The sequence below is a fragment of the Pelodiscus sinensis genome, chromosome 2 (genome assembly GCF_052426305.1).
Source record: "Pelodiscus sinensis isolate ZL-2025 chromosome 2, ASM5242630v1, whole genome shotgun sequence".
NCBI classification, from domain to species: domain Eukaryota; kingdom Metazoa; phylum Chordata; order Testudines; family Trionychidae; genus Pelodiscus; species Pelodiscus sinensis.
The window spans coordinates 89423053-89448430 of record NC_143053.1 but is presented as its reverse complement, the minus strand read 5'-3'; the positions used below and the strand labels follow the sequence as shown (position 1 = coordinate 89448430).

Here is a 25378-nt window from a genome sequence, read left to right as displayed (position 1 = left end):
ATTACCTGAAATTTGTTTGATCAAAATCTGACTAGAAGTGGACTTTGCTTTCTGATTTTAGAAAACTGGAAGGGAAACAGCAGCATAGATAGGAAAATGGTGAAATGAAACGAAGCTTGTTGGGATTTTTTGGTGGTTCTAGTATTTCTGTAACTTAAAAAACCCTAAATCTGAAGTGTTTAGTTTTACATAAAAACTTGGAGAGAAAAGCCACTATAGCTATTTAAAAATATTGTCTAGTATCAGATTAGTGTTCCTAATTCTTGAGAGGGAAAATTCCTTTAAAAGGACATGATTATGAGTTGAATTACTGGATATATATTGCACTGTTTTACAAAATGTATAATGGCTTGGTTCTCTCTCTTTTTTTTTCCTGTCCATATGTTGTCCCATAGTCCTGTTGAATGCGTCTCTGTAACTAAGCACCAAGTCTTAGTACAGTATTCTGAACGATTGTGCCCTGATCTTTCATCTCAGATGTATTCATGAGTAAAGTTAGGTGCATAGAAGTGTATTAAGAGTCAAGGCTTTAATTGTTACTACATGTTGGGCCTCTTAACATTAAAAAGGTCGCAGAGTAGTTTTTAAACTAAGAGATGGGGGAAAGCCGATTGGTGCAGAGGAGCACGTGGATCGGACAGAGATGTCTGTTAGAGGAGAGTCTATTGATAGAGATTCTCTAGGTTTTAGTCAGGAGGAGAGGATGGAAGAGGATAAAATATGGGCCAGATCAGACCAAAAACATTCACATAAAAAAGAATCTGACACATCAGAAAAGGGTAGATAAATAAACAGTGACAAGTTTTTAAAGTGCTTGTACACAAATGCTAGAAGTCTAAAAAATAAGATGGGTGAACCAGAGTGCCTCGTGTTAAAGGAGGATACTGATATAATAGGCATCACAGAAACCTGGTGGAGTGAGGACAATCAATGGGACACAATCATTCCAGGGTACAAAATGTATTGGAAGGACAGAATAGGTCGTGCGGGTTGGGGAGTGGCACTATATGTGAAAGAAACGTAGAATCAAATGAAGTAAAAATCTTAAATGAATCAACATGTTCCATAGAATCGCTATGGATAGTAATTCCATGCTCTAATAAGAATATAACAGTAGGGATCTATTCTCGACCACCTGACCAGGACAGTACTAGTGACTATGAAATGCTAAGGGAGATTAGAGAGGCTATCAAAATAAAGAACTCAATAATAGTGGGGGATTTCAACTATCCCCATATTGCCTGGGTACGTGTCACCTCAGGTCGAGATGCAGAGACAAAATTTCTTGATACCTTAAATGACTGCTTCTTGGAGCAGCTGGTACAGGAACCCACAAAGGGAGAGGCAATTCTCGATTTAGTCCTGAGTGGTGTGCATGATCTGGTCCAAGAGGTAACTATAACAGGACCACTTGGAAACAGTGACTATAATATTATAACATTTAACATTCCTGTGGTGGGAAGAACACCTCAGCAGCCCACCACTGTGGGATTTAATTTCAGAAAGGGGAACTATGCAAAAATGAGGAGGTTAGTTAAACAGAAATTAAAAAGTACAGTGACTAAAGTAAAATCCCTGCAAGCTGCATGGCCGCTTTTCAAAGACATCATAATAGAGTCCCAACTTAAATGTATACCCCCAATTAAAAAACATAGCAGAAGAATTTAAAAAGAGCACTGTGGCTTAACAGCCATGTAAAAGAAGCAGAGAGAGATAAAAAGACATCTTTTAAAAAATGGAAGTCAAATCCTAGGGAGGTAAATAGAAAGGAGCATAAACACTGCCAACTTAAGTGTAAAAATTTAATAAGAAAAGCTAAAAAGGAGTTGGTAGAACAGCAAGCCAAAAACTTGAAAGGTAATAACAAAATGTTTTTTAAGTGCATCAGAAGCAGGAAGCCTGCTAAACAACCAGTGGGGCCCCGAACGATCGAGATGCAAAAGGAGCACTTAAAGATGATAAAGTCATTGCAGAGAAACTAAAGGAATTCTTTGCTTCAGTCTTCATGGCTGAGGATATTAGGGAGATTCCCAAACCTGACCTGTCCTTTGTGGGTGACAAATCTGAGGACTTGTCAAAGATTGAAGTGTCATTAGAGGCGTGGGAATTAATTGATAAACTTAATAGTAACAAGTCACCGGGACCAGATGGCATTCATCCAAGAGTTCTGAAAGAACTCAAATGTGAAATTGTGGAACTATTAACTATGGTTTGTAACCTATCCTTTAAATCAGCTTCTGTATACAGTGACTGGAAGATAGCTAATGTAACGCCAATATTTAAAAAGGCCTCTAGAGGCGATCCCGGCAATTACAGACTGGTAAGTCTAATGTCAGTACCGGGAAAATTAGCTGAAACAATAGTAAAGAATAAAATTGTCAGACACATAGAAGAACATAATTTGTTGGGCAAAAGTCAACATGGTTTCTGTAAAGGGAAATCATGTCTTACTAATCTATTAGAGTTCTTTGAAGGGGTCAACAAACATGTGGACAAGGGGGATTTAATAGATATAGTGTCCTTAGATTTCCAGAAAGCCTTTGACAAGGTCCCTCACCAAAGACTCTCACGTAAATTAAGTTGTCATAGGATAAGAGGGAAGATCCTTTCATGGACTGAGAACTAGTTAAAAGACAGGAAACAAAGGGTAGGAATAAATGGTAAATTTTCAGAATGGAGAAGGGTAACTAGTGGTGTTCCCTTAGGGTCAGTCCTAGGACCAATCCTATTCAACTTATTCCTAAATGATCTGAAGAAAGGGGTAAACTGTGAGGTGGCAAAGTTTGCAGACGATATTAAACTGCTCAAGGTAGTTAAGACCAAAGCAGACTGTGAAGAACTTCAGAAAGATATCGCCAACTAATCAGGAAAGAGATCTTGGAGTCATCGTGGATAGTTCTCTGAAGACGTCCACGCAGTGTGCAGCAGCAGTCAAAAAAGCAAACAGGATGTTAGGAATCATTAAAAAAGGGATAGAGAATAAGACGGAGAAGATCTTATTGCCCTTATATAAATCCATGGTACGCCCACATCTTGAATACTGCTTACAGATGTGGTCGTCGCATCTCAAAAAAGATATACTGGCATTAGAAAAGGTTCAGAGAAGGGCAACTAAAATGACTAGGGGTTTGGAACTGGTCCCATGGATGAGACGAGATTAAAGAGACTTGGACTATTCAGCTTGGAAAAGAGGAAACTAAGGGGGGATATGATAGAGGTCTATAAAATCACGAGTGGTGTGGAGAAAGTGAATTAGGAAAAGTTATTTACTTGTTCCCATAATATAAGAACTAGGGGCCACCAAATGAAACTAATGGGCAGCAGGTTTAAAACAAATAAAAGGAAGTTCTTCTTCATACAGCACATAGACAGTCTATGGAACTCCTTGCCTTAGGAGGTTGTGAAGGCTAGAACTATAACAGGGTTTAAAAGAAAACTAGATAAATTCATGGAGGTTAAGTCCATTAATGGTTATTAGCAGGGCTTGACAAATGGCAGCGAAAGCTGCTCGCCAGCCCCGCACTGCGCATGCGCAAGAGCCGCATTGCACGTGTGTGCCACTGGTAAATGGGGCGCACGGCTGAAATCTATAGTTTGCCGAGCCCTGGTTATTAGCCAGTAACGGTAAGGAATGGTGTCCCTAGCCTCTGTTTGTCAGAGGGTGGAGATGGATGGCAGAAGAGAGATCGCTTGATCATTACCTGTTCGATTCACTTCCTCTGGGACACCTGGCATTGGCCACTGTCGGCAGACAGGGTACTGTGCTGGATGGAGTTTTGGTCTGACCCAGTATGGCCGTTCTTATGTTCTCCCTAGTCTGGCACCCTCTGGACCTAACCAGTCCCAAAGGAGGGAGCTTGCCAGACCAGGTGAGGTCTGGGGGTCTCCCAGGCGGGCTGCCAGCTTCCTGACTGGGCTCATCTCCTGACTGCCCGCCCTAGCCAGGCTTGCTGGTGTTGGCTGCTGGCCCAGCTCTGTTCCTGGGCCCCAGCCAGACTCCCTGCTCCCCGCTCCCCAGCTGCTGGCCTGGCTCTTGCCACTGACTCTCCAGCCCATCCCAGCTCCAAGGCCTGACTGGGCTCTGGCAATTGGTCCCCACACTCTTGCTTTCCCCTGCCCACAATCACCAGATTTGCTCTGCATGCCACGACACCCCCAGCTGGTCCGGGCTCTCTGATCCAGCAATGTCCATTGTCTGTGCAGATTAGAGTCCCACTCCAGAGAGGTTCAACCTGTAGCATATTGGCTTTTGTGGATTTTAACTCCAATTAGATTTTAACTTTCATATATTAGAGAGTTAGTTATTCTCTTGAGAAATCAAATTAGAAATCAGTTTCAGATGTTAATTTCTTGTATAGCTATAACAAAGTTGGTAAAAAGATTATTATGTAGAAATTGTATTACTGAAATGTGTTGATTTTTTTGCTTATTTTTTGGTACTTTTAAAAAACAGTTGTACTACTTATTCCCTAATTTGTGAAATCTTATTAATTAACAGATGGAAAAAAAGGAGCCTTCTTCTGTAGACATTAAACAAGTATTATTGGATATGAGAAAATACCGCATGGGACTTATTCAGACACCTGATCAGCTGAGATTCTCATATATGGCTGTAATAGAAGGAGCAAAATTTATAATGGGGGATTCAACTATACAGGTAAATGTTTAGCGTTAACTGAATCTACTGTAAAAATCTAAATTTGCAATGTTTCTCATATCAGTAAGGCTACGTCTACATTGGCCCCTTTTCCGGAAGGGGCATGTTAATTTCAGCGATCGTAATAGGGAAATCCGCGGGGGATTTAAATATCCCCAGCGGCATTTAAATAAAAATGTCCGCCGCTTTTTTCCGGCTTTTAGAAAAGCCGGAAAAGAGCATCTACACTGGCCCCGATCCTCCGGAAAAAGCGCCCTTTTCTGGAGGATCTTTGAAGTAGGATCTCTGTGGGAGGCAGTGGGGGAGGGGAGTTGGCCTAAAAGCCACTTCCTCACACATGTCTGCTTTCTCTCCCCCCCCATCACCCCTTGCACTGCTGCTTTTGATAGAGGCAGCAGCACGGGGGGCAGGCAGCTCTGTTGGAGCCAATATGTTCAGTCAGCCAGCTTCCTGTGTGTACTGGCTCCTGCCTCTTCTCTTCTCTCCTCCCCCCCCCCCCCCATATCGGGCACAATGTCCCATCTCTCTCCCCACCCCTCCCCTCTCCTCCACTGCCTCTATCTGTCTTGCTGCCTGGGGGAGGGGGAGGAATGGGTATAGTTAACCATAGGCTTATTTGTTAATCCTGTCATCAGTTAATCATGTAGTCTACATGTTGACATCCCTAGTCAGAAAGACATGCATCTTCTTGTATGGTAGATGCTTTTTTTTTTTTCCTCTTGCTGAAAAAACTACATACTATAGACAAATTGTAAATTAGCTTGACAAACTTACTCTTTCAGAAATAGGATGCCAAAGTCAATGTAGTTTAATTGATTGCATATTCAGTGGAAAAGTAGTGTACGGAGGAATACGTAACATAAGATAGGTTTATTACAGCTGTGCTTCTGCTAGCTGACTTTTCACATTTCCAGCCTACTTCCATTCTGGGCTTATGTAAAATAAATGACTTTATACTGTAAAGTACTATGTAAGAATTGAGTGGTTGCATTATTTCAACACAACCTTTATGACCAGCCTTATAACTTTCGTGGCTCCAGGCCACAACCCAAAATCCTGCACCCCTGCCCCAGGTCACAGCTCCCTCCCTAACTCTGTGTGTCCTTTTACACTCCTCCCCCTCTTCTGTCACAATCCTCCCCTGCAGCCATACTTCCTCCTGCCGTAGGTCACAACCCAAACCCTCTGCACCTGCTCCTGCACCCCTGACCTTGGTCACAGCCCCTCCCCAAATCCTGCCCCCCTCTTCCACCTCAGTCCTCTGTTCTAGGTCATAACTCCCTCCACCAGACTCCTTGGAATGAATGGACTGTTTTAAGAGGGGAAAAGTAAAAATTGTTACTCGTGATGTCATATCTTTGACATGTCCGAATGTGAGTGCAAAATGTGCTGGTATGTAATTGATCCTATTGTATTTAAGAACTTAATGAGCTTTTGGGTAAATGAAGATGTCAGCTTAAATTTGTATTTTCCTTGCTGCTCTTCAGGGTTTTTTAAATGTGTTTAGCTTCACTACAGCATAGGAGGAAATTGTTTCTTGATTAACTATGTGAGTGATTTGAGTTGCTTGTAGTAGAAATATGGACACTGATTTTGTTTTATATGGTTAACTTCGGTATGTAACTTTTCTTCTTTGATTGAGTGCTTATGTGTATTCCAGGTTAGGTGTGTGCACAGTTGCAGGGAAGATTTTTTTTCCCAGTAGGATCTCCTAAGTCGGCAGGGGAGACCGCTAGAGTGGTGCCATTATGGCTAGGTATATAACACCCTGCTGACCTCCTTCTCCCTCAATTCCTTCTTAACACCACTGATGGTTATCTGGTGGTTCTAGCTAGTGTGTCTTGCCCCGGGAAAGCATGCTTTCCCTAGTGGTCTTTGTAGATAATTCTTTCAAGTGTTATGTAGCTGTTAGTTAAGTTGGTCTCAGGGACTTGTGTGGTTTTTCCTTGCTTGTGGCCGGGGCATACCTATGCTCCCTGGCTTCAAGTATGGAAGTTAAATATCGACTAATTGACTAATCGAATAGTTGATGCATTTTTAATCGATTATTTCATTAGTTGATAGGGCACCACCTCCCCCTAGGGCTGTTGCTACACTTCAAAGGTGAAAGCTCCAAGGTCAGCTGGGGACTACCCTCTGACCCTGGGCTCCATGTGGCACTGCCAGTTTGAAATGCCGCGTGCAGCCTGACTCCGGACTCCCCGTGGCATTTCAAAGCAGCAGCGCCACCTGACGTCAGCAGGGCAGTCCCCAGCTGTCTCGGGGCTTCATGCAGTCCTGTTGGTTTGAAACGCCGTGTGCAGCCTTGGGGACAGCCCAGCTGGCCCTGGGCTGCATGTGGCATTTCAAAGTGGCAGTGCTGTGTGGAGCCCAGGGTCTGGCCCCAGGCTCCAAGCGGTGCTGTTTCTTGGAAGTATCCCCTTCTCTTTCTGATAGAGGCAGGATGGAGGTGGGAAATGACTAGTCCTTCATATCCCTAGCTTCAAGCAGTGCAGACAGTGTATGAAGTTTATGCCTACGGGCAATTCAGACAACTTCTGCCTTAAGTGTTTGGAAATGGCCCACTTAGCAGACTAGTGCAAGATTTGTAGGGCATTTACATCAAGAACAAGGGATAAAGTTTTGCCTCTGAAATCTATTAATGGAGCCTTCCTTGGATCCCTATCCAGTGCCACAGGACCAGCACCAGTGACCTTGTTGTGCAGTGCACCTTCATTGGTGTGGCTCAGTATAGAGTCGAACAAGCCATCCCATCACCATTGTTCACCAAAGGCTAGCTCTTAGCACTGATCCTACTCTCCAGTGCAGAAAAACAAACGGAGGCGGGAAAGAGGCAGATTCCCTGTTTTGAAGGCTTAAAGGATCATGTCCAGAGTTGGAGCACCCTTGAAACAACTTGGCCAGGCAGTGCCGTTCAATCCTGCACATCTGCTGGTTCCGTTGAGTCCAGTGCAGATGGACTCCCATTTCTGGGAGAGCCAAATGGGAGAGATTGACATGCCATCTATTTGTAACGCAGCGGGGCACAGATTATTCAATAGGTTCTTGGATTGGATTGGAGACAATTTTTTATTTCAGAAGTTTGAGAGTGCTACCAGGTGGAAGCTGTTCTGGATTTGATTTTAACAAATAGGGAAGAAATGGTTGAAAATTCCAAGTGGAAGGCAGCTTGGGAGAAAATGACTATAAATCGAGTTCATAATTGTAAGGAATGGTAGAAGTGAGAACAGCAGAATAGAGACAGTGGATTTCAGGAAGGCAGATTTTAGTAAGCTCAAAGAGTTGGTAGGTGAAGTCGCATGGGAAGCAAGACTAAGAAGAAAAACAACTGAAGAGAGTTGGCAGTATTTCAAAGGGACATTAAGAGTCCAAAAGCAAACTATTCCGCTGCATAGGAAAGATAGAAAGTATGGCAAAAGATTGCCTTGGCTTAACCAGGAGATTTTGCATGATCTAAAAATCATGAAGTCATATAAAAAGTGGAAACTAGGTCCAATCACAAAGGATGAATATAAGCAAACACAGGTATGCAGAGGCAAAATCAGAAAGGCAGAACCACAAAACGAGTTCAAACTAGCTAGAGACATAAAAGATAACAAGAAGACATTATATAAATATATTAGAAGCAAGAGGAAAACCAATTCTGCAGACTCCAGTTTCCATTCTCCGACTGCCAAAGGGATTGAGTAGTGGTACTTTGCTCCTTTTGAGCGGTACAAGTACTTTTATACACACCCTCAACGAGGCACTCTGGTAGTGGATGTGGCTAATGAAAAGGAATGCTACGGTCACCAGGAACCCACTCGCAAGTCCAAGGACTCTAAGAGGCTGGACTTGTTGGGGAGGAAAGTATACTCATTGGATAGCCTCCAGTTGAAAGTGGCTAACCAACAGGCAGCATTGGCCTACTACCATTTTAATACATGAAGATCTATGGGAAAAAATTAAATAACTCCTCCCATTGGACTCTAGTTCTGAGTTTGCAGCCCTCTTAGAGGAAGGGAGGGTGATTTCCTGATCCTCCCTTCAGGCAGCTCTTGATGTCATGGACTCTACAGTCAGGTCCACATCTACAGATATAGATATGAGATGATCTCTTGACTCCAGGTGTCTGGGATCCTTCCACAGGCCCAGAATATGATACAGGACCTTCCTTTTGGTGGTTCTGGCTTGTTTGTAGAATAAATGGATTTCAGACTGCACAGTTTGAAGGACGCAAGGGCTACATTTAAGTCATTGGGCCTTCACCCATCTACAACGCAGCGGAGGCATTTCAAGCCAACTCCACCACCTATATATTATCTGCCCCGTCAGACAGGACAGAATAGATTGGGTAGCAGGTGAAGTCACTATCAACCCTCCCTCCCCGAGTGTGATTAGTAGTGGGGGTGCTAATAACCAGGCCCTAGAAAGAACTTTTGAAGATGCACCCCAGGGCAATGTTCCTGTTTCCCTCTTGGATCCTGTCCCTATCCTGGGGGACAGCTTGTCCCATTTTGACTATGCCTAGGCTCGAGTCATATCTGACGGGTGGGTTCTAGGTACAGTAAAGATGGGTTATTTCATTCAGTTTCTAACTATCTCGCCTTCCCATTCCCATGCCCCATCTCTTTCCAGGGACCCCTCTCATGAGCAACTCCTGCAACAGGAGGTGCAGGCACTCCAAGTAGAGGAGGTCCCTCTACACTTCAGGGGCACAGGGTTGTATTCCTGTTAATTCCTTATCCTGAAGGCCAAGGATGAGTTACATCCCATATTGGACCTATGTGGTCTAAACATCAGAGGGGTAGCCGTGTTAGTCTGAATCTGCAAAAGCGGCGAGGAGTCCTGTGGCACCGTATAGACACTTATAGACACTAAAACTTCGGTTAGTCTATAAGGTGCCACAGGACTCCTTACCGCTTTTGTGATCTAAACAGGTACCTGAAAAAGTTAATATTCCATCTGGTATCTGATGCCTCAATTATCCCTTGACTGGATCTGGGAGACTGGTACGCCGCCCTCGATCTGAAGGTCGCGTACTTTCATGTGGCAATAGTTCTCGCTCATAGAAGATTCCTTTGTTTTACAGTGGGTTGTTCCCATTATCAGTTCAGGGTGTTGCTTTTCAGCCTGTCAGCAACACCAGGAGTTTTTACAAAGTGCATGGCAGTGGTTTTGGCTTTCCTGCATCACAGAGGGGTTCAGGTCTTCCCTTACCTGGACTACTGATCAAGAGATCCTCCAAAGCAGTAGTGAGGGCTCATGTAGAGCTCCCCATCACCACGTTCAGCTGGTTGGGTCTTTTGCTAATCCCTCAGAAGTTGATCCTGTTGTCCACTAAATTGATAGTTTGTAGGGGCACATTTGGACTCCCTGGCAGCCAGGACATCCTTCCCGCAGCCCTATTTTGAGAGCATGTGCAGACTAATTTGGGGTCTGTGGGCCCACCTGGTGATGACACCAGGAGTTGCCTATGGGTGTTGGGGCATGTGGTTTCCTGCACCCACGTCACCCCTTCGAGGCTTTGTCTCTGCCCCTTACAGATGTAGTTAGCCAGCTTGTACAAGCCATCTTGTCGGTATCTGAACAAGGTGCTAACTGTCCCACCATCAATGACAGATGTTCTTCTGTAGTGTCTGGATCCTTTCAGCTAGTGCCAGGAGTTCCATTTGACTCCCCTTGGTCCACCCTGATGTTAGTAACCAACATGTTGGACTTGGGATGGGGCGTGCATTTGGGTGACCTCAGCAGTCAAGGTGTTTGGTTGTGGGGAGAGTGTATAATGCACATCAATATAAAGAAGCTCAGGTCCTTGAGCTTGGCCTGTGTGGCCTTTTTGGACAAAATTAGGGGAGATATGTCTCTGCAGGGACAACACCACAGCTATGTTTTATATCTGCAGATAGGATGGCGCTCACTCGCCTCCAATGTGCAAGGAGGCGATGTTGCTGTGGGAGCTGTGTGCACAAGAAGACATACTTGCTGGCCTTGTACCTGCTGGGGTCTCAGACTCACTTGTGGACAACCTCAGCTGTTACTTTCAAACTCACTAGTGATCCTTCAGGTGGGAGGTTGCGCAGTGGCTTTTTTCCAGTGGTGGTGTCATCCCCATTTGGATCTCTTTGCCGCAAGGGGGAACAAAGTGCCAAGCCTTCTGTTCCTAGCTGGTCAGCAGCAAGGGCTCCCTGGACAACACTTTCCAAATTCACTAGAGGAAAGGCCTCCTGTATGCATTTTCCCCCTCCCCTTGATTCACAAGGTGCTGACCAAGATCTACGCAAATCATGTGGACCTCATTCTGATAGCATCAGCCTGGCCCAGGTAACATTGGTATACAAGGCTCCATCAGCTCTCAGTAGCACCTCCAATCCCCCTTCCCTTGCTCCCAGACTTGTCCCAGAACTACAGCACTTTGATGGACCCCAGCCTCTGGGGCATCCAGCCATTGCAGGCTTTGGTTCCCTTTATTTTAGACTACCTTGTGGGTTTTAAACAATAGGGGCCATCCACTGCCTCCATTAAACTACACCTGGCTGCATTATCAGCATTCCACCTGGGGTCAGGGAGCCGTTAGGTATTTGTGGACTGCTTGGTGAGCTGATTCCTTAAGGGGTTAGACAGATTGTTTCCTCATGTGTGGGACCCAGTGCCCTGATGGGATCTAAACTTGGTTTTGTCAAAGTTAATGGCTCTGCATTTTGAGTCGTTAGCTACTTGTTCTTTATTGAATTTGTTGATGGAAGTTGTATTTTTGGTGGCCATTACTTTGGCCAGATGAGTTTCTGAACAAAAGGTGTTAATGTCCGAGCCCTCTTATACTGTTTTCTTTTAAAACAAAGTTTAGTTGAGATCCCATCCTTGGTTCCTTCTGAAAGTGGTTTCCCATTTTCATGTGTTGCAAGTGTTTCATCCTAAGCCCCACCTTTAGTCCCTTGGACAGGTGCCTACATTCCCTGGATGTCAGGTGTGCTTTAGCTTTTTACATTGAATGTACTCAGCTGTACAGGAAGTCCAATCAATTGTTTGTTGCAGTAATAGAAAGGATCAAGGGGCTTCTGTTACTGCCCAGATGATGTTCTCCTGGATCACGGGGTGTATTGATACTTGTTACAAATTAGCAAAGGTACCAGCCCCATAATTCTTGGCCCATTTGAGCCAGGCACAAGCCTTGTCAATGGCCTTTCTGGCATGTGTCCCTGTCCAAGACACTTGTCAAGTGTCCACGTGGTTCTCTGTACACACATTAACATCCCACTATGCCATCCAATGTCACGCTAGGGAGAATGCTACATTTGAAAGGGCAGTGTTAATGGTGATCTCTGACCCTTCAGCTGGATAGCTGCTTGGGGATCACCTAAATTTCTAAGTAGAAAAGACAAGTTTCCTTTCGTAACTGGTGTTCTTTGAGATGCATTGCTCAAGTCCATTCCAAAACCCTCCCATCTCCCCTCTGTCTGAGTCACTTCCAGCAAGAAGGAACTGAGGGAGGGCTGTCGACAGGGTGCTATATACCTAGCTATACTGGTGCCACTCTACGGGTCTCCCTTGCCAACCTATGGTATCCCACTAGGGAAAATCTTCCAGGCAACTGTGCACACAGCATGCGTGCACACCTAAATTAGAATGGACATGAGCAATACATCTTGAACATCAGTTACGAAAGGTAATAGTCTTATCAAATGATGAATTTCAATTTCTTCTGTTCAAAAGTGAGTTTTAAAAAATTGGCTCTCCTCTGTGTTCCAATGTTTTAATTGACAATTTTAGATAAGATTTTTGTATAAAAATACCCTTTCAATAGCAAAGCATGAAGTGTGCTTTGATTTCTGGTGTCTTTTGAAAAGAGATGGATTTTTCGGCTTTTATATTTTGAGAAGGCTCTGTGGGTAGACTTAAGAGTAATAACACTGAGTGCGCTGTCTCAAGGGTGACAGGCCAATCCACCTGCTGCTGGGCTGGAGCAGGTGCCCAGGCCTGCTGCAGTCAGGGGCTTCCCCAGCCTGGACAGAGATTTGCTCCTGTCCATGGCGGGCCCCCACACTCCAGCCTAGTGACACTTACCAGTTACTTCAGGGGGTAGCCAAGTTAGTCTGTACAGGATAAGCTTAAACAAACTGGTCTGGTAGTACTTTATTGACTAACAAAACATGTAGATGGTATCATGAGCTTTCGTGGGCACAGCCCACTTCTTCAGATCGGAAGTTTTTTTTACTTACCAGTTAAACATTCACATCCCTAATTGAAAATGTAAAATGGAAAGAATTAAATAACTTTTTTCTAGTCAGTTGAGGTGTTACTTCAGCCTATGTTTTAGTCACAAGTTTTTTTTATTAAAAGTCATCGACAGTAAACAGAAATTCATAGCTTGTGATGGGGATGTTTACATGTAGTCAACTACACAATTAACCAATAAGCCTGCGGGGGAAGAGGTGGGATCCGGGCATCCTCTGATAGAGGCAGTAGTGTGGAGGCTCTGAGGGGGAGGCAGGCAGGAGCCAGTACACACGGGAAGCCAGCTCCCCACACGTGCCCGCTCTGTAGAGCTGGCTGTCCCTTCTCCTCCCACTGCCTTTGTGGGAGGCAGGGGCAGTCAGGAGCTGGTTCTCGGGGGGAGGGGGTATCCAGCTTAAAAGCCAGCTCCCCATAAGCACCAGTCCACCTGCTCTACCCCCCACACTGCTGCCTCTATCATACAGTAATAGAGGCAGCAGTATGCAGCAGGTGGGGGGCAAGAGAGGCTGCTGTGGAGCAGCCTCTGCCAGCTGGGAGCTTTGGCCCCCAGGGACCAGGTTGCTGCCACCCCACACTGCTGCCTCTGATAAAGGCAGCAGTGTTAGGGGGTGGGGCAGCAGCATGGAGCTTGTCTGTGTGAGGAGTCGGTTTTTTAACAAGCTGCTTGCCACCACACACTGCTGCTTCTATCACCACGTGATAGAGGCAGCAGCATGGTGGGCAGGGGGGAGAAGTGGAATGATGCTTGTGGGGAGCCAGCTTTTAAGCCATCTCCCCCCCGAGCACCAGCTCCTGCCTCCCCCCCCCACTGTCTCTGTGGGAGGCAGGAATAGGGAGCAGGTGGCTCCCTGAGAGTGTGGCTAGGAGCACACTGGTTGCCAGTCTTCCCCCTCCGGGACTACCAAATGATGTAACTTCTAAAATTTGATGCTGTTACACAATTATTCAGCTACTCAGTAATTAACATCCCTACCTTGTGATCTGTCCATGATTTGTACTATATATCCCTGACTAAAAACTGGATATTCTGGGGCAGAGGGTGGTCTGGGGTTTACTGCTTGCTCTGGGGCAGGCGAGTGGTTGTTGGCGTGTGGCCTGGAACCCGTGTTGGTGCTGCGAAGGTAGAAGCTAGTAGGGCTGGCAGGCTTCCTATCTGATTACATGCAGCTCCCAGAAGGGGCTGGCATGTTCCTGTAGTCCCCTAGGCAGAGGGTCAGCCAGGTGGGCTCTGCTTGCTGCTTCTCCTCCTCCCAAGTGCCTGCTCTGCAGCTCCTGTTGGCCAGGAACTGCAGCCAATACAAGCTGTGGGGCAGTGCCTGCCAGTGGAGGCAGCTTGTGGAGCAGAGAGAGAGATGTTGCTACCTCCAAGGAGCCCTGGAGTCCTCACCCTATCTCACATCCTAACCCAGGGCTGGGCAAATACAGTCCAGGGGTTGGATCTGGCCTGCCAAACCACGGACCACCCTGCTGGGACCCTCAGGCACGCAGCTGCTGCTGTTTAAAGTGCATTCCCTATGTTTCTCTGCTCTGGAAACAGCCAGCTAATCAGAACTGAGAGATAGGTAGGGGAGGGTACGGGAGCAGGGCAAGCCTCTTCTCCTGGACCGCCCCACCTACCCCCCAGCTGAGAGCCACATGGAGGGAAAGGCCTGTATTTTAAAGCAGTCTGGGGTTGCAGCAGGCAGGGAGCCCATCCTGCCTTGGGGATGCTGCATGCCAGGAGATGCTTAGATAAGTGCCTCCCAGCCAGAGCCTGCCTTTGGCACCCCCAGCCCCTCCCATCTCCCTCTCCCAGGCTCTGGTACAAAAACTCCCCCTCCCCCCCCCCCCCCCAATCCTAATACCCAGATTTTGGTGAATCCGCTGCTACCACCCAAGTAATTCCAAGAAAAAAAACAGGGAAGTGATCACTTGGGAAATCTCCTCCCTTAGGTAAAACTCTCCCCCTGCCCCAACCTCCATTTTACTTGGAGTTGGGAAAAACAGGGAATTCACAGACAATGAACTCTGCCCTTGTAACTAGGCACTGGGTCTTAAGGACACAACAATCAGCCAAACCCAGTTAATTAGAAAAGAAAACAATTCTTTATTATCAAAACAAAACTACAGTTGAAAGCATAGTAAAGTGTTGGAAAGAGCCACCAATTGATAAAGATACTCAGGGAAACCCCTGGGCTAAAATTTAGTTACAAAGGGAAAAAAAACATTTAACAAGCTCAGACATTATTTCCAAATCCCCAATCAAGGAAAACAAAACATCCTGACACACTATCTAAACTTTTCCCTACTTACATATATTAAGAAGTCCGTTCTTGGAAAGAGAAGTGTCTCCCAACTCCCTCAGTTTTGGAAGAAACTGCTCTGCCTCCCAAACACAGAAGAGAGAGAGGAAAAACCCCCTCTCCCAGTTTGAAATTCCTACCTGCATTGTTATTGGCTAACCATGATACCTGGCTAAGTACAGGAGGCATTAGTTAACCCCTTAGTCACCAGGTGCTGGTCAGCTCTCCTGATTGACACCAACCAAAACCTCTGCAGCCGCTCCTGCCCCAGGTCACAACCTCCTCCTCTACCCAAACACCCTCTCAGACTCCACACCAGTCCCTTACCCCGTGTGCCCTTCTGTACCCAACCTCCATCCTAGACTCCATACCCCCTCCATAGAAAAGTGTGGCCCTTGTCCACTTACAAATCTGTGTGTGTGTCCCCCCCCGACCAAAAATTATTGCCCACTCCTGTCCTAACCTCATGCCTCAGTCCTGAGCCCCCTCCCACACCCAAACTGCTGCTGGAGGGGGAGGGGCACAGTGGCCCAAAACTGCCCTAGCATTGCTCCGTGCAGCTGTCCTGAAAAGTCACACAGTCCTGCTGAAGGTGTTACCTTCTCCAGTTTTTGAGGTCTTAGGTACAAAACCCTTTTTATTGCCAGGAGTTGATAGCCCTGATTTTTACTTGCAGACTTTTGTTACTTGCAGACATTTTTACTTGCAGACTTGGAACTTAACTTCCAAGTTGTTTTTGACTTTACATTTGACTTCCAAGTTGTTTTCCAACTGAATTTCCCTCAAATTTAATCTTGGTCATAGTGTTACTTGAAGCTAAGGTTGATGGGTGTTTGGTAACCTTTATTTATATTTAATAGATATCATTGGGTGGCTTATTTCTTTATCTAGAAATTAGTTTTTATATAATTTTTAAAATCTTATTTACATGATCATTCTGTGGAAGATATATTCACAGCTGTAACTTACATGGTAGAAATGTTAAAAATATTTTTTCTCTCTCAGAAACGGTGGAAGGAACTTTCTAAAGAGGATCAAGCACCACGTTTTGAGCAGTCTCCTCCCCATCTTGCCAGAACAACTACAGAAAAGTATAATGGGAATAGTGTGGGCTTAGAAGACCAGGAGCAAATGGGAGAGAAAATAAATACTGAACTGTCCACTAAAGTGCAAGATACTATGGATGGAAGCACTGAAAGGTAAGAAACATGGAAAATGTCGTAGGGGTATTTTTTTAAAGTCCTTGTATCCTAGAAAAATTCTAATCCCAGCTAATTTGCAAAAAAAAGCAAACGTGATTCTGGGACACATTAACAAGAGTGTCGTGAGCAAGACACGAGAAGTTGTGCTGATTACACTTTAAGTTAGAGTATTGTGTCCAATTCTGGACACCACATTTCAAGAAAGATGTGGAGAAATTGGAGAAGGCCCAGAGAACATCAACAAAAATGATTAAAGGTCTAGAGAACATGACCTATGAAAGAAGACTGAAAGAATTGGGTTTGTTTAGTTTAGAAAAGAAGACTGAGGGGACACAGTATCAGTGTTCACGTATCTAAAAGGGTGTGTTTTCCTTGATCTCTGATAGGACAATCGATGAGCTTAAATTGTAACGAGAGATTTAGGTTGGACATTAGGAAAAATTTCCTAACAGGGTGTGAATGTTTGTCTTGAGAAACAGGGTGGTTAAACTCTGGAATAAATTACCTAGGGATGTTGTGGAATCTCCATTACTAGAGATTTTCAAGACCAGGTTGGATACACATATCAGGAATGATCTAGACGGTGCTTAGTCCTGCCACGAGGGCAGGGGACTGGACTTGATCTCTCGTGGTCCCATTCAGTTCTACTGTTCTATGATTCTACTTCATACAGGCTGTAAAATTTTTCACAGGCTTGAGTGATGTGGCTAGGTTGACCTAAGTTTTAGGTATAGCCTAAGTTTAATAATTTATGGTACAAATGCAGCTGTGGTTAGCTGTAGTATTGCTGGTATGTCATTGTAATGCTTGTAACAACATACAGGCTACAGAATAGCAATGTTGGTCAGGAGTCTGAAAATGTGCAATTCCCTAACTAATTAGTCTGTGCTGGCTGAAGTTTCTAGTGTTGATGCAGCTACCAGGAGAAACTGCTTTTTTTTAAATCAGGATTTCTTGTTTCATTTATGTGAAACAGTTTACAAAGGGCAATTTTGCTATAGCGTTGCCAATTTGGGCTACATGTTTTCCTTGAGGTTTCATCGTATGATAATTTTAATTAAAGACGAATTTTTAATTCTTGGAGACTCCCAGATAATCCTGGAATATTGATAACTCTGTTTTCCAAGTGAAGCTGCATCCACACCAGGAGGGCATTTGATGGTTATAAGTGTTTCTAGTATGGATGCAGATATACACTTATATACCAACTAAGCGGTAATCACAATCCATATGCACAAATCAGATGGCTGCTTAGCTTGCAAGAGGGAATTAGTAGTGATCTTACAAGTACTTGACATCAGTTTTTTATCATAGTAGTAAATGCAATGCTAACTTCTCAATATAAAAGTTTATGGTGTGAGTTTCAGGAGTAAACTTCCGATAATCTGGCACCTTTAGGACCCAGGGGGTGCCAGATTATCAAATATGCCAGACAATTAGAAGTGGGGGCTATGAGAGGATGTGGGGTGGGGAGGATGCCACCCCAGACCCCTCATAGCACCCCCTTCCGATAGTCCGGCTCTGCCCCAGGCATCGCTGCTGAATCGGGGATGCCTGCAGCAGAGCAGCTGGAGTGCTGCCTGGTTGGTCCGGTAGCGCTGACCCTTGGCGTGGCGAGACCAACCTGGCAGTACCCCGGTTGCTCTTGGGGACGCCTGGGGCAGAGCAGCTGGGATGCTGCCGGGTTGGTCCCGCAGCGCCGCTTTTAGGCGCTACTGGACCAACCCGGCAGCACCCCAGCTTCTCTGCCCTAGGTGTCCCCAAGTCAGCCGCTGCTGATACTGACCAGCGGCTGACTCCAGGAAGCCCGAGGCAGAGCTGCTCTGCCCCGGGCTTCCTGGAGTCAGCCGCTGGTCAGTTTCAGCAGCAGCTGAATCAGGACGCCTGGAGCACAGCAACTGGAGGGGCTGCTGGGTTGGTCCCACAGTGCCGAGGAGCGGCGCTACTGGACCAACCCGGCAGCACCCCAGCTGCCCTGTCCCAGATGTACCCAAGTCAGCTGCTGCTGAAACTGATCAGGGGCTGATTCCAGGAAGCTGGGGCAGAGCAGCTCTGCCTCCGGCTTCCTGGAGTCAGCCGCTGGTCAGTATCAGCAGCGGCTGAATCGGGGACAGCTGGGATGCTGCCGGGGTGTTGCCGGCTTGGTTCCGCAGCCCCGAGGGGCAGCGCTATGGGACCTACCTGGCAGCACTCCAGCTGATTTGCCCCCAGCTTTCCTGATTCAGCTGCTGGTCAGTTTTAGCAGCGGCTGAATCGGGGAAGCTGGGGACAGAGCAGCTCCAATTGTCTGGCTGCCCGGAGCACTTCCAGGTTCCTGATGGTGCCAGACCATCAGGAGTGCCGGACCATCAGATGCTGGATCATCGGAGTTTTACTGTAATATGCTCTAATAGGCCCAGCTGTAGTCAGTGGGAGCAGTTGGGGCTCAATACTAGGGATGTGAATGAGTAACTTGGTACTAGTTAACTGGTACCTGGAAGCAGCCATTCACCCACAGCTTGTCCATGCATTGGGGCTGGGAGTCGGTGGCAGGGCCAGGAGCCTGCCAGTGGCTGCAGCCATGGAGCTGGGATCCCCCTTAGTCAATTAACCAGTTAGCCAACTAGGTTAATCTAATGTTTATCTTACTAACTGATGCATCAGGATTTTACATCTCTACTCATTACCTTTGCAAACTGGATTATACAAGGGCCATATTTTATCCTGAAACTGTGTACCAACATTGCATTGTTATCTGTATGAGGTTTGCTGTGTATTGAAGGTAAAAGCAGTGTGTGGAAGTGTTCCCTCTAAGACTTTCCATCCATGAGTGGAGTGAGTTTTTGTCTCGTGCACCAATATTGAGGTCATGCACTTGTTCGGATGCGTGCCACTGTGGCACCCCAGTTATTAACAAATTGTGTGTGTGTGTATTTTAAAATGTTATGGAAGAAAGAGGATACTAAAGCATGGGATAATTAATAAGGTGCATGACTTTAAATGTTTAATATGAAATGAAAATATAATACTGCAAAATTGCAACATTTTCATTAGCCTACTTTCCTCTGTTTATAGCCCTCTCCCAGAACTCCACTTCCCCCTCAATTAAATCTGGCTCTCCTTCCAGGGAACTAATGTTAATTGGCCTTTCAGACTAACATTTCTGGACTTGTGTAGGGTACGCTCTCCACTGAACACCTAGACAACAGCTTATTGAATTTCTCCCCATTCACAAACTACTACCATGACACCAAAACCACCTCACTGACATAGTGGTTAACATGCAAGAGTACCATGCTTTTCCCCAGCCAATCCATTCCACTTTTGGGGATTTGAGAGTGATAATGCCCCTCTCTCCAGGCTGAAGGCCAGATTTCATACAAGAATCATGCCAGACTATTTGATCCATATATCGTCAATGCAAGCTGCTGCATCTACAGTGTCACTACATCAGGTTGTGATCAGACAGGCCCTTGGGCTTAGAGGCTTCTGACCTGTCTTACAGCACATGAAGCTGAGGCGGCATGATCAGTGTCATAAAACAAATCTTAACAGTTCCCTCAAGTAGATTTGCATCCTCATGCAGGTATTCATTGTCCTTGGCTCTGTCTTGAACTACCCAGGTCTAGTCCCCATTCATGAAGATTACTCTTGCAGTTAGTCTCCTTGTCCAGTAAGTCCTAGCCTCACATATATGGATTCCCCAACCTCCCCTATTTTCAGTCACCTAGTGCAGGCAGACTCACTTCTCTATCCCCAGTTCTTGATTCAGTATGTCTCACTGGATCTCAACTACCTCCCCACCCTTGTTATCATTCCCTATTCTTGCTGGCTTCCAGTTAGTCTTTCTCTTTTGACTGTTTGTCCAGTCTGTCTCCCTGAGCCCCCCAGTCTCTTGGTCTCAATCCACTATCCCTGACTCTCTGCAGATCCCTCTCTTGTCCTGTTCCCTTTGCATTTGAATCAAGTTCTTCTTGCACCATGCTGCCTTGATTCAACTATGGGTCACTGAGCACATAGGAGCAACAGGCTCTCTGCTTTTAGTACAAGTCCCCAGACCTGGCATGGCCTGCAACAGACCAGAACTGCAATTGCAGGGAAAGTTCTGTTCAGCCATGGATACAATTAAGATTATCTTGTGTAAACAACAGGGGTTAGAATTAAGGTTGCAACTTGAGTGTTTCCTAAGTTCCTGATGTTTGATTTGGCAACCTTAGTGATGTTAAAACAGGATGGGTATTTAATGAAACTGTTCAGGTAATTAGAGTAACAGTGTAAAGACCATTCTTCTTAACATTCCCTCATTGTTTTAGTCACAAATGGCATAGATTGGTAAATTGGGTGGGGGTTGGGTTGCGGGGCAGATGGGGTTTTCCTAACATCTCTTGAAGATGACTTCTACTCCACAACATAGTTTTATCTCTCTCTTTTTAGTACTACTCGGAAACGGCTGCGAGAGGACCGAAAAGCTCACACAGCCCAAAAGGTGCACCAGATGAAACAGAAGCTAAGTGAGACTGAAAGAAAAAGAAAAAGGTGGTTATATTGGAAACCTATTCTCACTAAGATTGGGTTTGGTACAATCATTTTAGTTGGAGCTTATTCTTGCTGGAAACTGTATTTTCAAGAACATTCCTTGTAAGTAAACACTTATGTGCACTGTGAGCCTGTCTACGCAAGTTAGTCACTAGGGAGTTTGACTTTCAGCTGCAAATTCCTTATGCCTAAAACTGGTGCAGTAGTTTATACGCAAACTAGATAAATGATGTAAACTGATCAGTCATATCTCAGGACTTTCACAGCAGGTACTTCTGAAACCAAACAGCAAATTGCTACCCAGAATAAAGTTGTTCATGTCTGTTAAATAAACAGGTACAAACCTTGCAACTGTATTTATATACTTTTAAAAATAGTATTCTACCAAATCTATTAGATCAACCCTGAGCCACAAAGATTTAACTAACAAGGCTCTCTGGATTTTAATTTACCTGCCTGAAATAAGCAATAAACAATGTGGTATGATTTTCATTATTAATGCAAAGAAGTTATCCTTAAGCGCGTGTAATATGTACTATAATATTGGCATAGGCATCAACATTTTATATTCTTGTGACCCAGGATAAATATATTTTATAACTGCATATTTAATCTTTTTGTAGCTAGCTGTACTTTAAAAAGTTTAGTTTGTACAAATTTATTTGACCGAAATCAAATTGGTTTTGGAACTAAAGGTAAAACGTAATTTGTTTAGTGGTTAACAGTGAATTCATTCCCCATATTTGAAGATTTTGAGATGTTCAATATGAGTAGCTAGGGTTCTGATGAAGCACTTTTCAGTTTCTACTCTGTAAACTGCATTCCTTTTATTTATTTATTTTTTTCTTTGTTCTTGCATTTTCCTTATTTAAAAAAAGCTTGAAATTGCTTTTTTTAAAGCTGTTTGCTGGTCCTAAACTTAAAGGCAAATTGTTAACCTGATTAATGGAAGTTGTATTCAGACTTCAGTTACTGTCTGCAGATCTAGTTTTGTTAAAAAGTTCTGACATTCCATTAAATGTGAAATGTGATACTTTGTGTCTCATCTTATTGGATTTTTTAGTTTTATTCCATGTAATGATAAAAATCTACACCTACCAATAATGGAAGTATACAGCACACTGAAGGCAATTTAAAACTGATTTAACTTTCTGAAAACATGTTTTAAATATACCTGAAAATTTTAGCTACAAAATATAGATTAATATCAGTTACTTGATAGGATTTTATTAACTGTTCCTAAGTCTTAATGAAGGATGCCAGATCTATTTAACATACTTTTAAGTTGCCTAACACCATAGTAAACACAATAGTTAACCACTTCATCAGGAATAGTAGATGAAGGCAGCAGTACTTACTTACCTTAGCATCAGTTAAAGATGGAATATACACTTTTATATAAACAGTGAAAAGTTTATCTAATAGCTGTTTTTCTAGCGCCGTTTTTAACCTTTCCCTAAAGGAATCTATATAACGGAGTCTGTATGTAGCTGTTCAACTCATTCTCATCCAAGGAGGAAGGTCATATGGCTTGGTGGATAGCGCACTGGATAAGAACTCAGGAGATTTGAGTTCTATGCATGGTTCTACCACTGGACTGCTGAGTGACCTTCAACAAATCTCTGTGCCTCAGTTTCCAAATGCGTAAAATGGGGATAATTATACCATGACCAGCTTAGTAAAGCACTTTGAGAGGTATCCAGCACCTGCAAGCTCAGTAACAAGAGGTTAAACATGGGACCTAAATGATGAAGTTGGAATGTCATTGCGCAGCTACTAGATACTGAACAATATTTGAGGAGTGTCTCAAAGATGGGCAATAGTGTGAATAAGCGTAAAATGTGTAATTCCCGTACTATTAGAAGAATGAGACTTCAGGTAGAATCTTACAGAAACACAGGTCTGAATAATGTATGACTGCTATTAAAACAAGATGGTAACTTGTACTGGAGCCATGGGCAGAGCCAAAATTTAGTAATTGCTTTTGTACATACTTGGTTATTTGTTCTAAGTAGGTATTTTAAGGATAACACAACAGAGTTTCAGTAATGCTAAATTCAAGACCATAGGCAATACAGGGAAGGGAGTGCAGATTTTATATTTAGAAAAGCCTTGTACTGACAAATATCTATTTTTGTAACTCTAATCAGCTTCCAGCTTGAAGAGAATGCATTAATCTTTCCATCATATATCTTCTTCCTCAATGTGCCCATATTGGTAAAGCTTTTTAAATGTTATGTTTCTTACAAAAGGGTGAGTTTTGTTTATGGAAAAATGTATGTAGTGCCATGAAGTATTATTTTAAAAGTGAAATGAGATCTTCATATCCAGAAATGCTTAAAGGAAAACATTTAAGAAAAATATTCTTAAGATAGGTAATACCCCATTCTCTGAAATCGAAAGTCTCCATTTATCTCCTGACTTAAAAGCAGGATGTTTCCAGGCCTTTCTGCTTTCCTCTGCTGACAAGCACTAGCTGTGTATCTGTACACCTTCATCTGAACTTTTTCCTAATTCCATCTAAACTCTGGCTATGTTGTTCACGCCATAGAAAAACTTTGCTCTCTTGAGAATGTGTATGTATGCTCACACTCTGTTTGTTCCATTTTACACCACACAGTACCATTTGTAAATGAATTTGGTAGTTCCTGGATCAGCTATGTTTGGTTGTCTTGGCTATATTATCAATGACCAGACTGTGAAGACATCTGTTACAATTTTAAAGGATTACACCAGTGATGGGCAAAAATATTCTAGATTCCCTTTGGTTTGCTGCAGTGTGAGACTGGGAAAGAAGTTTAAAGAATTAAGCCTTTTATCATATTTTACAAAGGAATTTTGGGTGAAATCTTAATTTCCATTAATTTCAGTGGCACAGTATCCATTGAGTGGACTTGAGATTTTTTTCTGTCTTTCACGTTACAAAATCTAGGCCAGTGGTTCCCAAACTTTTTGGCATCACGCCCTCCTTTTTGATTTTTGAAAAACCCTCACGCCCTTCCCCCTCCTCCACCCCAACCCCAAATAGCAGCAAAACCTGAGCCAAAAAAACCCCAAACCCCATGATCTAGGCCATGAAGTACTTGGCTGCTAAATTACAAGAGCATGAGATAAGAGTCTTCACTTCTCAGAGATGAAATCCTAATTGGTGCACTAGTTCTGAAATGCTGTTGAGCTTCTGATTCAAATCTTCACTATGATCCTTTTTTCCCTGCACGTATTGTTTACCAGAATAATTATGTGCCTTTGGAGCATGGTAGGACACTTTTTAATTGGATCACTTTAAAGCTGACATTCAAATGAGTGCTTCATAACAAATCTCCTTCATCTTTTATAAAGTAAAGTAATTCCTAACCCTCGAATTATAAGCAAACATTCTAGTTTTACAAGGACTGGAATAAATCCTTATGGATTCTATTCAATTACATTTGTTTTCTGACAGGAAATCTTATTGTTTGCAATGGCGCCATTTACTGTGAGGGCCCCTCCACCTTTTTAAATATTTTGGCCCATTACTTTGAGAAGGAATTATCCAATAACAATAATTAGACTGTGTTTAAAGTAAAGATTTGGAGAAATTACAGATGCAGTTTAGGAAAACTTAATTTGCAAATTAAACCTACTTAATGAAATATTTGGAACATGTTCCATTTCATTAACTGATGTAATTTTTATAGTGAAAATGGACATTTAAAAAAAGGCAAGTGTGTGTAATGGGGGTGGAGATGAGAGCGCCAACACCACTTGATCTATAATAGAGGCTAACACAATTATTTAGTGCACCTCTAAATTTGTTAGGTAAGGTTAAATGTCAGATTTTTGGATGACTGCACAAGAAAACTCAGGGCAAAATTGTTATTGTGGTCCAGTAGTTTAAACTACAGGGTGGAATCAGGCAATGTTTATAACTGTGTGATAGTCTTCCTGCCCTTTCAAGCTGTTTTTTTTTAATTGTCTTCAGCTCGGTTGCACTCTTGTGTACTAAAATAAATGTATTCAAAATATTTCATCTGTCTGAGTCTTTATTTGCATTAAAAGGCCTTATTGTTTTTATATGTTTGCATTAAAAGGCCTTTTTCATATGCTGTCAATTAACTTTTACTCTGTTCTGGAAGAAATCCGTGAGAGTCTATGAATGTTGGAACTTTTCATTTGTTTTTTGGACAAACAGGCTTCGTTTTATTAAAACAAATTATAATTTTGGAATTTCCTCATCAGGACAAGAGAATTTAGACTTGGAATGTTACTTTGCTTTGAAATAATTTCTAAAACAGTACAATGCTGACACTGAGATTTCAAGTAGTTGTTACTGGGCTCTTGTCCAGTGAAATATTAATGGAATCCCACTGCAGTCAATAGGACTACTTGTGTGCATTACTTGCATGCTTAAAGTTAGGCACAGTTTTTAGTAACCTGCTGGGCTGGAGCTCTCCAGCATGCACTTGCTTTCCATATCTTTGAGAGAGACTGGACACTTCAAACAGGTTTTTTACACATAGTAATGGAGT

At 43.6% G+C, this 25378-nt stretch overlaps 1 protein-coding gene across 5 annotated transcripts in view; it reads left to right on the top strand.

The window, feature by feature from the left end:
• The window catches only part of PTPN2 (protein tyrosine phosphatase non-receptor type 2), a 72828-nt gene that overhangs the window by 46945 nt on the left and 505 nt on the right, over positions 1–25378 (top strand). For 3 of the 5 annotated variants that reach the window (XM_006117499.5, XM_075921006.2, XM_075921004.2), the window contains 3 exons: positions 4499–4657; positions 16159–16352; positions 20769–20972. In XM_006117499.5, coding sequence (XP_006117561.3) covers positions 4499–4657; positions 16159–16352; positions 20769–20972 — 557 coding nt within the window. Of the gene's footprint in view, positions 1–4498; positions 4658–16158; positions 16353–20768; positions 24875–25378 lie in introns of those variants that run through there. The other 2 variants (XM_006117500.5, XM_075921005.2) reach the window with 2 other exon arrangements.